The sequence below is a fragment of the Chelonoidis abingdonii genome, chromosome 25, assembly GCF_003597395.2.
Source record: "Chelonoidis abingdonii isolate Lonesome George chromosome 25, CheloAbing_2.0, whole genome shotgun sequence".
Classification (NCBI taxonomy): Eukaryota; Metazoa; Chordata; order Testudines; family Testudinidae; genus Chelonoidis; species Chelonoidis abingdonii.
The window spans coordinates 19090269-19103629 of record NC_133793.1 but is presented as its reverse complement, the minus strand read 5'-3'; the positions used below and the strand labels follow the sequence as shown (position 1 = coordinate 19103629).

The 13361-nt window shown below is 42.5% G+C and overlaps 1 protein-coding gene across 1 annotated transcript; it reads right to left on the bottom strand.

Moving 5' to 3' along the window:
• Positions 1-10489: 10489 nt before the first annotated feature.
• On the bottom strand, positions 10490-13155 carry LOC116832148 (olfactory receptor 5V1-like). Its single transcript, XM_032792678.2, has one exon. The coding sequence runs from the start codon at positions 12120-12122 to the stop codon at positions 11190-11192; it is 933 nt and encodes a 310-aa protein (XP_032648569.1). The 5' UTR covers positions 12123-13155; the 3' UTR covers positions 10490-11189.
• Between the last annotated feature and the right edge of the window lie 206 nt (positions 13156-13361).

Here is a 13361-nt window from a genome sequence, read left to right as displayed (position 1 = left end):
GAAGGAAATCTGGTCTGAGACTGCACAACATAAGCAGACAGTGAACCAGATTACAAAAGAGAGAAAAGGTTTACAGAAAACACCCCATAGAGCAATACACAGAAAGAAATGAGGTACTGAGATAAATGAAAAACTGAAAATCACCCGGACTAGATGGGATGCATGGATTCTAGCTCAAATGCCTTACAACACTCTGTGATTTATTAAGTTGTTCAATAAACAGTGATTGGAGAATGGATATCCAAGATGGATGGTGACAGGGACAACTCTTCTCATACAGGGGAAAAAAAAGAAAAAGGAAGGAAGAAAGAAGAAGGTTGTATGATCCTATGAGTTATAGACTGACCATGCGTTTACCAAATATATGGAAACTTCTAACAAGAATTTCCGCAAAGAAGATCTGGATAGTTCTAGCTCACAATGGAATGCTGGTTCCTGAGCAAAAAGGCAGCACTGTAAACATGAAAGGAACAAAAGACCTCCTCTGGCTAAACAGGAGGATCACACAAGATGCATGTAAGCATGTGCAGACTCACCCGGAAGTGCTTCCTGCTGGTTATCCACAGGAATTAGCATCCAGCTTCTGGAGTGTTCTCTGCAGGCCGGTGTCCTGCTACCACTGCTGGCCCTCGTCTCCCTCCCAGGACCCTGGTGCCTCTTTAACTGGGTGCTGCCCCCGGCAGTGACCCCACAGTTCTGGTCTCCCACTCCCAGGGGAACCCCCACCCACTAGCCATACTTCGCCTCAGTCTTGGCTACTGACCAGTCTCCATCTAGCCCCTGTTCACTGGGGCAGACTGCAGTATCAGCCACTCAACACAGGCAAAGGTGTTTGGCCTTCTGCCTCTGCCTATCCAACCCTGCACCTATTCAGCCTAGAGTCAGGCCTGCAGCCTGGGGCTTTTCAGGCCGGAGCTCCCAGCTCCCCTGGCCCTTCCCCAGCCCTGCTTCCAATCTAGGTGTCTTGCTTAGGTCCCTGCAGCCGGACCCTTCTCCCTCTACAAGCGGAGGGAGATGGCCCTGGCTCCCAGCCTCTTATAGGGGCCAGCTGGGCCTGACTGGGGTATGGCCAGAGCTGAGCCTACTTTCCCCAATCAGTCCAGGCTTCTTGCCCCAGCCACAGCCCTCACCTGGGCTGTTTAAAGCCCCACAGGGCAGGAGAGGGTAACCACCCTGCTACAATGCAAAACAAATTGCGATCCTCTGTCCGTTCACGTATCTGGGCAGAGTTTCTCGGGCAGGCATCCACTGGCAGCCTTGACGCCTTTGAGGAGCAGTGGGAGCTGTCCTGGGTTCTCTGCTAGGTGTATCCATCAGGCTCCCTTCTTTTGACCCTTTGACCCCACTCCTGTCCCTTTCATTTCATTAGTTGTTCCCCAAAATCATTTGGATTCCAGGTCCTGTAGATCCTCCCAGGGCTGGCGCTTCCATTTAGGCAGCCTAGGCAATCGCCTAGGGCACCCAGGATTATTGGAGGTGGGACATTTTGACAGCAGGGGGTGGCAGGCTCGGCTACGGCGGCTCCACTGGAGCTCTGCGGACCGCACCGCGGGGTGGCGAAATGGCTGTGTGCCTATTTCATTAGCGCTAAGAACACTAGCGCTGGTCCTGGATCCTCCCCTTAGACTAGGAGGTTGGTGGTCCTTCATTAGTGGGCTGGCTTCCACCCACCCACTTCCCAAAACTAAAAAAGATACAATGCAAAACAAAGAAAGAGAAAAGTTAAATGATTGTCTGGGTACACTACCAGAGAGCGTGCAACAGTGTCTTTCATTCCAAGATTAATAAGACACTGAAAATGTCCATGGTTCATCCACAGATCATTTCCTTTCTGCAGTGATCTATGTTTAATTGAAGCACTAGACTCTACCTGGAAGGGACTCATTGATGAGGTTCAACTTAAAAGAGAAATCCTTCAAGAGGATTCCTTAGCACCAGTGCTGTTTTGTGGTAACCATGCTGCCACTGACGTAGATGCTTGTTGAGATAACCACAATTTACCATATCAGCAAAACTAACAACCAATTAAAATTTGTTAGACATGAGCAATCTGTAACTACATGAACATCACAAAAAGGAGCTACAGAGAATTGATGATGTGTGGAAAAGTTGGTGAAGCTATAAAGCTATGCATTGGCTTGGCTAACTCTGCGTCAGCATCTGCAAAAATGGCCAGACTGGTACAATCTGATGACATACAAGTTAAATGAAGGAACTATCCAACATATCTCAGCATGACCCCTACAAATATCTTGGAATCAGGGAACTGTCAGAGCTACAAAATAAGAAATTGAAAAGAAAATGTGAGGAAACAATATTACTAGATGCACATGAACTACTCTATGGAGAAAACCGAAGTCTAAGAATGTGATCTGAGCCAGTAATATGTGGGGTATTCCAGCAGTACAGAATATTGCTGGAGTGATCAAGTGGAATCAAGAGGAGAAGAAAAAATGACATCTAAAGAAGACAGACAGCTGCCGGTGATGCATAGAGTATTAGATAGCAATCAAGTCATAGACAGGATGTACATCCCATGATGTGATAAAGGAACCCTCTGCTATCTGTAGAGGAAGCAATTGATAATGAAGACTATAATATCAAAATATATGTGGAGTTAACCAGAATAAAGATCATCCGGTCACGATAAACAAGCAATGACTGAGCTGCATCCAGCCCAAGAAAGCATGAAAAAAAGGAAAAAAGCTACAAGATTTCACAGGTTTACCCAGAGATCAATGCACAGACAATAGTGGAGAGAGATCAAACCTATTGGTGATAGAAGATTGACAAATTCATGACTTGTAGAAGGATTCCTGAAAAAAAGAGGAGAGCTTCATTATGATCGGATAAGAAAAATCATTACGAGGTTTAATATATGTAAGAAGTAAAATTCACCGATAACTGCTCCCTCAGCCCCAGAATGTGTTCTAAAAGGAAAGGATGGTGGAACATGCGTTGAGCAACTGCTAGGGTCTATCTGGGAAAGAATATATGAAGACACTCTAAATTTGCCAAGTGCCTGCACTGGAGCCTCTCTAAAAATCCATACTTGCCACAAACTGTGCTATTACGAACACCAAGCTCTAGAGAATGAAGATGGTAAGATTTACAGAATCTGGCAATTGTCACAGACCGAATGGTGCAGTCAGACAGGCCAGACATAGTTGTAGAAAAAAATACAGCAAACAAGCCCATGTTAATTGATGTTGCTGTGCCAGCAGACAATCAAAAAAAATAAGGAGTGGATGGTGAAGTATGAAGAATGCTGCCTTGAAGGGGAGCAATTATAGAAAATTAGAACACAATCCTAGCAGTTATTGGAGCAAGGGGTAAAACATGCTAGGACTGCAAGACATAGTGGTCAGTGACTTCCGGCAGACACTGCTCTTAGGCACTGTGAGAATGTGAGGAAAGATCAAGGAGAATGAAATAATTTGAGCACCTGAAAAACAAGAATTCTGTCGAGGGTTTAACAAGACTCCTGACTACCTAAACCTACAGAATCCGGTCAGTCAGTATTTATAGGTGACACATGAGGATACATTTTAGACAACAGCTTCTTCTTTTTGACTCTGAATATGAGGGTGCTCATGCATAAGAGAATCTGTCCTGCCTCTTGGAAATGAATGGCTATTTTGACATTGATTTTTATTTGAAAATGGGAATGAAGCCAGTGTTCTGTCCAACTTCAAACTGATGTTTAAACCCTAATGTCTGCCAGTGATAAACTAAATTTTTTCCCATTAACAGCTCATTAGACAAATGCCCAAGCCAAGAGATCTTGTACTAGAACCTGAATGTCACAGTCAGATTCTGTGCAAAGGGAACTCCAAAGCTAAGCACCATCTCCAGAGAATCCCCTGCCCCAACGTCACCCCCCCAACACAAACACTACTGCTAACATGCACCAGCTGAACTAATTTGTCTCGGTGCTGGAGAGAGAGAGAGCTACGTGATTCATATAGTAGCTGGGTTGCCAGCCACAGCTCCTGTGCTGTAACTGACAGTCTGAGCAGAGGGTTGCATCCTGGCAGTGGGACTCTGCAGAGAGAGACCCATTCCTAGATAAGTGGAGCAGAATCTGGTCCTTTGAAATTGAAAATTAAAAATGAATAGGAATATGAATCAACTCACCCTGCCTTTTAAATGTGGATCATAAATATGGTGAGATCATTCTGACCTGTGATTTCTCTGTATTCATAGCCAAATCAATAAGTAGGTAGACTACCTAGTCTATCTGCATTTGGAATACAGCATCTCAAGACATCCAATAGGTCTATGGATGTGATCCTTGGACTCTTTACCCAAAGCACTGAAAACCACTCAAGGTGTGTAGGTTTTCTGTGGGAGTGGAATATAAAAGTCTTTCCTGAACTGGCTCCAAGATTAAAAGCTGATTTCTTGAGAATGGTTTAAATTCTGTTTTGTTCCCCTTGGGACAAAATCCCTGAAGTTAACTCTCTGTAACAAGCTACCAGTAACACTTGGCTGGGTCAACACTTAAGCAATGCTTGTAGTGCCTGAAAATAAGATCAAAGAGACTTGGATTATCACAAAGATTTAGGTACACAATCTCAGCAACAGTCAATTTCAACAAAAAAAAAAAAAGTGTGTATTTAGGCTGTGTCCATTACAGGGTGCCACATTTCAGGAAAGATGTGGACAAATAGAGAAAGTTCAGTGAAGAGCAACAAAAAGGATTAAAGGTCTGGAAAATATGACCTGAGGAGAGATTTAAAAAAAAAAAAAGATTTATTTAGTCTGGAGAAGAGAAGACTGAGAGGGACATGTTAACAATTTTCAAGTACATAAAAGGTTGTTACAAGAGGACAAGGGAGAAAATTGTTCTCCTTGATATCTCAGGAATGTACTTAATTAAATAGCAGCAAAGGAGGTTTAGGTTGGACATTAGGAAAAAACTTCCTAACTGCCAGAGTGATTAAACACTTGAATAAATTGCCTAGGAATTTTGTGGAATCTCCCTCTTTGGAGATTTTTAAGAGCAGGTTGCACAAACAAACACCTGTGTGGGATGGTCTAGATAATATTTAGCCCTGCCTTGAGTGAAGAGGACTAGACAAGATGACCTCTTGAGGTCTTTTCCAGTTCATAGAATATCAGGGTTGGAAGGGACCTCAGGAGGTCATCTAGTCTACCCCTTGCTCAAAGCAGGGCCAATCCTCAGACAGAGTTTTGCCCCAGATCCCTAAATGGCCCTCCCTAAAGATTAAGCTCAGAATCCTGGTTTAGCAGGCCAATGCTCAAACCACTGAGCTATCCCTCGCCCCCAAAGAAGTTACTGATGCAGACCAGAATTACACCCAGGCCAAAAACAAATTCAGAGCCCCAATTCTATGATTCTATGAGGCAGCAAATAACTATTGAAATAAGGAGGACGGAGATAAAATTGTAAACTATTATCCAAAAAAGGAAGGTCTTGTCCAGCTCAAAATGTAGTCATAATTTCAATAATTGCAATAAGGAACAATGATAAACTATATTTTCCTGATTATTGCAGGCCCAAAAAAATAAGATTATCACAGAAGCCCCACGAGAAAGCAATGTATACCGACTGGCCTATTCTTTGTAAACTTCAAGCCGAGCCATTGGTTTAAGGTCACTATTCGTTTGCATGTGGGGTCTGGTTCTTCTCCTCTCTACCTGGGGTGGGGAGGTTGTGAAGTGATGTTCTCCTCTCTGATGAAAGTGCCTAATATATTTAATATCTGGGCTATAAGGTGTTCTGGAGTATTGAAGCTGTTCTACAATGTATAAATAAAAGTTATTTATACACTCAATGGACCAATGAGTTGAACCTACTGAAGGAGTCCCCCAACACTGAGCTACAGTGTAATTTTTGCCTCATGACAAGCCAAGTATTTTATATAAGTGGAATAGCTTTAATGGGAAAGCTTGAGAAAACTCCATCCCTTTGTACCTATATACTGGTGGTTAGGGCCTTCAGCTGGGAAGTCAAAGTTTCAGTCCCTGCTCTACAGGAGGTAGAATGGGGAATTGAACCCAGGTTTTCCAGATCACTAGTAAGGAACACTGGGCTAATGGTTGGAGGAAGAGACACCACCTCTTCTTTCAGGTAACTTGGTCAACCAAGGTTCATTGACTTGTGCTCTAAATCATTTAGGCACTTGTAGAAATGCCGCCTGCAGTTTCCATTTCATTAGGAAAAGTACTGTACTTTGTTATAAAGGCTAGAAGCCCATGGTGCTCTCTCAGGAAACTTGCCTTTGTTCTTCTTTGCTTTATTGTTCGCCTTAAGGTCTGCCTGAGTGAAATTATTATTTGTGTGTGTAAAGCAATGGACGCTTGGATTTTCAAAGGATCCTAAAGGAGTTAAGCACCCAACATGCATTGAAATGCAATTTTCACTCAGTCAATGGGAGTTTTACAGGGAGTAAGGTCCGAGTAAAATGTGAGATCAAGCCTAAGGATTTGAGTATTAAAAAGTACATTGGATAGGAATCTTGCTCATGCTGGCTTGTCAGTCAAGAAAGAAACCAACATATATTGCTAAGCACAGCTGATCTCAAACAGTGATTCATTGTCTTCCAAAGGTCTGTAGGCCATATTTTTAAAGGTCTTTAAGTGACTGAAGAAACAGCTAAGTACCTAGGAGTACCTAGCTCCCATTGATTTCAAAGGGAGTTATGTACCTTTATGCTTTTGAAAATCCCAGTAGGCATCTATCTTTGGAAACCTGTGATATGGTTATCTTTCTTCTTGTCTGGAGAGAGGAATATTTTGAAAACCAAGAACTGGAGAGACTGAAGTATTGGAAGAAGCAGTACAGAAATGGAAGAAGTTGGAAGATCACTGTCAAGGGAGAAGCCGCAGACCTATATTTAAGAAAACTTTACAGAGCGCAAAGCAAAAATTAGGACAATATTAAGTCTGAGTCTAAGGAGACAGTTGGATGTGATCTTACATTTTCAATGGAATTAAGGAGTTAGGCTTCAAAATGCCATGATGAACAACTAACTCCCTTGGTTCTTGAAAATAATCTCAGCTGCGCTATTATAGATAGGTGGTAGTATCAAGAGGGGAGCGATTGTAGGACTACCACGAGGGTATAAAAAGTGTAAGTAATAGCTGCTACCTAATTTCTGTTCACCTTTTATGGCTCGTGGAATCTATCTATGTCCAACTTTTAAACATCCCTTGGAGAAACCCTTCAGTGTGTCAGACCCCACAGGTCCCACTTTTCTTTAAATCCTTGTGCCTTTCACACCTGAGCTCTTGCACAGAGTCCTTGTGTTGGTATAGAGAAACAAGCCTGCAGTCTCCTGGTCAGCCAGGGTACCACCCAGTCATTGCCGTGGAATTCCTTGTTTGCTCTTCCCTCTGTTAGTCAGGTGAGGTGCTGAGCTGCCCTTAACCATCCATCTGCACCTCTTGGCCCATCCTTCCCTCCTCCTGCAGGCCATGCTGAGTCAATATTCCGCTGCGGAGTTGCCCATGGGCAGGTGTCAGTGTCCAATTCTTGAGGCTTCCATTGTCTTTCTGGAATCTCCATTAAATGGTCGTTCCAGTATGTCCTTAGTGACCCATTCCTACCCCACCCAAACGTGACGTGACACACCCACACATATTCTTCTGCTCACCCTAGACAATTTTAACATTTTGCATCCACTGGGTAGCAATCCCTAGTCACATAAATCACTGTCTTTGCATGTCATTCATTACATTATTACAGAAAATTTCCACTCATCCACAAACTCTGACTGGACCTTATAGAATAACCAAATCACTCACACAATCTTCCAGGTTATTATGTTAATTATATGGTCACTTGAGAATTCCTAGTTCTTCTTTAGGTTTATAGTTCTTGTCCACAAACCTATTATTAAAATTACTGTATTGTTGGAATCCGATGTGCACAGTTGCAACATCACACTATAGGAACTCTTTATATTACAAATATTCATTATTACATTTAGCAAAGTCACAAACACTTTAATTGTAAGTAGGTAGATAGACTACAAACGTACATCTGCACATCCATATACTCACACCTCTTGCAAAACAACTGAAATATTAGTCTTTTCTCATCCTCATCACCACTGACCATATTCTGTCCCTCCAAGGATAGATCTCTCTCTCCTGCCATCCACAGACTGGAATGAACTTCTATAATATGTTATGCAAGAGGTTCTGAAACTGGCGTCGTGACCTCCCTCCTCCACCGATGTTATGTGGTATTACCTATGTCACAGCTACGCCTCCACCCTCAAATGCCACTCATCTCCAGGATAAGAGTGTTAAATATTTTTTATGAAGTGTTTTTAATTTATAAGGGGGGTCACACTCAGAGCCTGCTGTGTGAAAGGATCACCAGCACAAAAGTTTGAAGACCACTGTGTTACACTGACACAATTACAATCTAATATATTACAGAGGTTCCCCCTTCCCTTATTGTATTTCTTCATCCTGCTATTAAGTGGTCTTTCTTCTATAGATTAGTATATAAACATGTAAAACCTTACTCATGATCAAACCCATCACCCCTTGTTTAAGCAGATTTGCGTTAATATAATAACTGGGAGATATACCTATCCTAGAACTGGAAGGACTCAAAAGGTCATCAGTCCAGCCCCCTGCCTTCACTAGCAGGATCAATACTGATTTTTGCCCTAGATCCCTACGGGATCCTCAAGGATTCACTCACAACCCAGTTTAGTGGGGGGCTAATGCTCAAAACACTAGCTATCCTCATGGAACACTTACTGGACCATTCTAACTCCTGCCATAAGCAAGCTCTTCTTAGTTCCCCAAACCTAAAGGTAACGGTTGCTCTTGTGCCAAGGTGTACAGCTACTTACCACACTTCTGCTAACTAATGCTTCAGTAATATCTTACAGATATAGGCCTGTAGTTTCTTGCATTACAGCTGAATATAATGAAAATAGCTAAAATAGGAAGAAGCTGAATTATACTAAAAGCCAAGCTAGCCCTATGAGCTACACCACTCCCCAGTTCCATGGGCTATTTGGAAGACTATCAGTTTCAGGAACTCAAAAAGGGCAGTCAGGGCCAAGGGACAAACCTGAGTCTCAGAGTAGCCAAGGAGTTCATAGTCAGTTCCAGACCAGGATAAATACCAAGTATGAGAGTCCAAGGTATGTTTCAGGGTCTGAGTCAGGAGGCAAAGTCCAAAACAAGCCACAGTCAAGACCATAGAGCAAGAACAGTCAGAGCAACTACAGAAGATCCATACTGTTGCCTGGAGCACCCCTTGGGTTTGATATAGGGCAAGGAGCCATGGGGCTGCTGCCTATCAAACTCTTGATGTGGAACTTCCCATGGTCTGTCTCCACCACAATCATGAGAAGTTGCATGCAGGCTGGTTACACCTACTGCTGTATAGCATTTTGGAGTGGTTAAGTGATTAATAACTCTGCAGACCTGGGTTCCGGACCCATGGGGTCTTACTTTCAAAGAAATAGAAATAAGAGTCTTGGTCTGGTTTAGGGTTTTAAAGTCAATGGGAGAATTAATAGGATTTGAGCACCTCTCTTACAAACCTTTAAAATCCCAAACCTGATTTCTCTAACAACCAGAGTAAATCTTCGTTGCTCATGTAGGCTGAACTGAGTGTTTTCAGTGCAAATGGCTTCTTAGGTTTTCTGAAAGCACAAAACCAAACACCCCCCCCCCAACACATGTATACAATAAGCGTCTATGGATGTGACCTGTTACTCTGCAATGGCCTCATTTGGAACCTTAGGACTGAAAACCTAGCTAGGCAGGTTGGTCCAGAGTGGAAGTAAGTGGCTTAGCTGGGGGGTGGGGATCAGAGTTGGGGTGGAAGGTGTGGCTGTGGGACCTTTTTTCACTTGATTCTAACCAACAGGGAGGAAGTAGTTGCAAATCTGAAGATGGAAGGAAATTTTTGGGAGAAAGTGCTTGTGAAATGATAGATTTCATGACAGTAAGGAAAAGAAAGAGTTCTGCAATTTCATATCTGAGTTTCCTCAATACTCTTGGACGAATACCATATGGTCTTCATGACTAATTACTATTTAATTTATCAATTTATTCCAAAACCTCCTCTATCGACAGCTTGGTATGGGACAGTTCCTCTAATTTATCAACTAAGCTGAAGGGATCTCCCTCCCATCCTCTGAAGTGAAGATTAATGCAAAGAATTCATTTAGCTTCTCCACAACAGCAATGTCTTTCCCGAGTGATCCTTTAGCATCTTGATCATCCAATGGCCTCACTGATTGTTTGTCTGGCTTCCTGCTTCCAATGTACTTTAAAAAATGCAGTTAGTTTTTGTGTCCTTAGCTAATTGTCAATCAGTTGGTCCCTGACTATGTGAGCAAAAATAGTGTAGGCAAACATCTGAGAGAGAGAAAGCTTAGTACCACCTCAGAGCTCTGGCCCATCCCATCCAAGATCCTATCTCCAACCGTGGCCATCCCTGATGCTTCAGAAGAAGGAGAAAAAAAAAACCCAGGAGGGGGAAGGGATTCCTTCATGAATGGTGGTGTCCGGCTGAAACCCTGAAGCATGTCCTTTAGGAACATAAGACATAAACCAGAAGTAAGCACCAGGGTTGCTGAGCCCTGCCCCACTCCATCACACTGTCATAATTTTATCCAACACTTTCTTAAAACTAATTAAGTTGTGCATCTCTACAACTCCTATTAGAAGTTTGTTCCAGAACCTCATGCTTCTGAGGGTGAGAAACCTTTCTCTAATTTCCAGCCTGAATTTGTTCATGGCCAGTTATATCCATTTGATTTTGTGGAAACAAGAAGACAGAATTAGGAAGAGGAGCTCCAGCATAACTTTTATCCCAGTGGTTATGGTACTTATCTCAAATGTGGGAGGCCCCCGCTTCAAGTGTCTGATGAGGAGAAATGATTGAAACAGAGATCTGTCCCCTCCCAGGTGAATGCCTTGGCCACTGCGTTATGGGATATCTCTCAATTTCTCCTGTTCAAGACCCTTTGTGGGTCTAACTCCAGCATCCATTAGTTCCAATGCAGCTATGCTGATTTACACATGCTAAGGATCTGGACAATTAACTTCAATGGATCTACACTGGAGCTGTGGAGGATTTTGCCCAAAGTGTCATTCAGTTATCTGAGCTGAGAATGTCCCAAACACTAGTTACCCACAAATCTGTGCTTTCTGACTTTAAAGAAGTGAGAGAATCAACACTAACTGAGAAACCTGAATTTCCCCAATATATTCCTTAGAGCTGTTTTCACCTCCTTGTTTTTCAGGCTGTAGACGATGGGATTTAACATGGGGGTCAAGATGCTGTACTGGATGGAGAATATTTCATCCAGCACCACAGAGGAGACTGAGCTGGGTTTTGTGTACTGGAGAAAACCTGTCACGTACAACAAGCCAACCACGATAAGGTGGGAGCTGCATGTGGAGAAGGCTTTATGCCTGCCCTCTGCAGAGCGTATCCTCAGGATGGTGGAGATGATGTGAATGTAGGAGATCAGGGTGAGGAGGAAGGAGCTCAACCCTAATACCACAGCAGAAGTAAGAAGGACCACTTGATTAGTAAAAGTCTCAGTGCAGGACAGCTGTAACAGTGGAGGAAGCTCACAGCTGAAATGGTTGATTTGATTGAGCCCACAGAAATGCAACTTGAGGGCAAAAAGTGTGTTAAGAAGGGCATAGAAGAAGCCCATGGTCCATGCACCACTTACCAGCTGAATACAGATCCCTTTGCTCATTGTCTGCACATAATGTAATGGATCACAGATGGCAGCATAGCGGTCGTAAGCCATGGCTGAGAGAATGAAAATTTCAGCACCAGCTGAGAGGATAAAAAGGAACATCTGGACAAGGCATCCATTGACAGAAATAGTTTTGTGCTCTGCTAGGAAGTTTATCAGCATTTTAGGCATCGTGACTGAGGAATAGCAGATATCAACAAAGGATAAATGGAAGAGAAAGAAGTACATAGGGGTGTGAAGGTGAGAATCAGCTCTTATCACCACCATGATCACTATATTACCACCCAGACTGATTAGATAAATAAGTGAAAAAAGGAGAAAGAGGAAAATCTGCATCTGTGGGTCACTGGAAAGTCCCAGGAGGATAAATTCAGTCACTGTGGTTTGATTATTCATTGTCAATTATTCAGAAAATCTGTGATCTGGAAGATGAGAAAAAAAATGAAATTAACACTTACCATAAAAATAAATTAAAATAGTATGTGGAGATCATCTGTTCCATAGGCTGAATGTAAAGAGAGACCTGTTCCATTCTGTAAAATGTGTGTTTTAACTATACTAAATTTAGAGAGAGAGAGAAAGAGAGATGGTATTTGTGTATTTTAAATAGACAAATTAGGCTGGATACACAAAAAGACTTGGGCACTGAACCACCACTTTACATGCCTAAGTCCCAGAATCAGGTCCTACAGGTATTCACAAATACCCTGCTCAGCTCTGACCAAGGGTTTGTCTGATGTGGGGCTCCCTCAGTCACTCCTCTTGAAGCTGTACCTCTGTGGATACATCATAAAAGAGGCAGTGCAGGGTTACTGGATACTTGGTCTTCTGCATGTGTGGGGAGTGTTCAAGTCACCAGGCTATAGAGGAATTTATTCTTTCTCTGCAATCTGGTCTTATGACTTCAATAGAGCTACAGCTGTGTCACACAAGCATGGGATCAGGCAGACTGGTTGCAATGAATCTATGGCCAATTTACAATAGCTGGACATGTGGCCAAATCTATAAAAATAATTACACTCTGTCAGTTGTTCTAGACTATTTTGTTGAAAACACAAATTAATATCTGTAGTATATAATTGGATTCTTACCTATTAAAATTATTAGGATTTTTCAAGAAGAAGAAGAAGAATCACAGAACTGGATGGGACCTCGAGAGGTCATCTAGTCCAGTCCCCTGCACTCAAGGCAGGACTAAGTATTATCTAGACCATCTCTGACAGGTCTTTGTCCAACCTGTTCTTAAACATCTCGAAAGATGGAGATTCCACAACCTCCCTAGGCAATTTATTCCAGTGCTTAACCACCCTGACAATTAGGAAGTTTTTCCTAATGTTCAACCTAAACCACCCTTGCCTCAATTTTAGCCCATTGCTTCTTGTCCTATGCTCAGAGGTTAAGAAAAACAATTTTTCTCCCTCCTCCTAGTAACAACCTTTTATGTGCTTGAAAACTGTTATCATGTCCCCTCTCAGTCTTCTCTTCTCCAGACTAAACAAACCCAATTTTTTTAAATCTTCCCTCATAGGTCATGTTTTCTAAATTTTTAATATTTTTTGTTGCTCTTTTCTGGACTTTTTCCAAATTGTCCACATCTTTCCTGAAATGTGGCACCCAGAATTGGACACAATACTC

Coding starts and splice junctions, on each gene's coding strand:
- LOC116832148 (XM_032792678.2), bottom strand. CDS start 12,122: ATGAATAATCAAACCACAGTGACTGAATTTATCCTCCTGGGACTTTCC.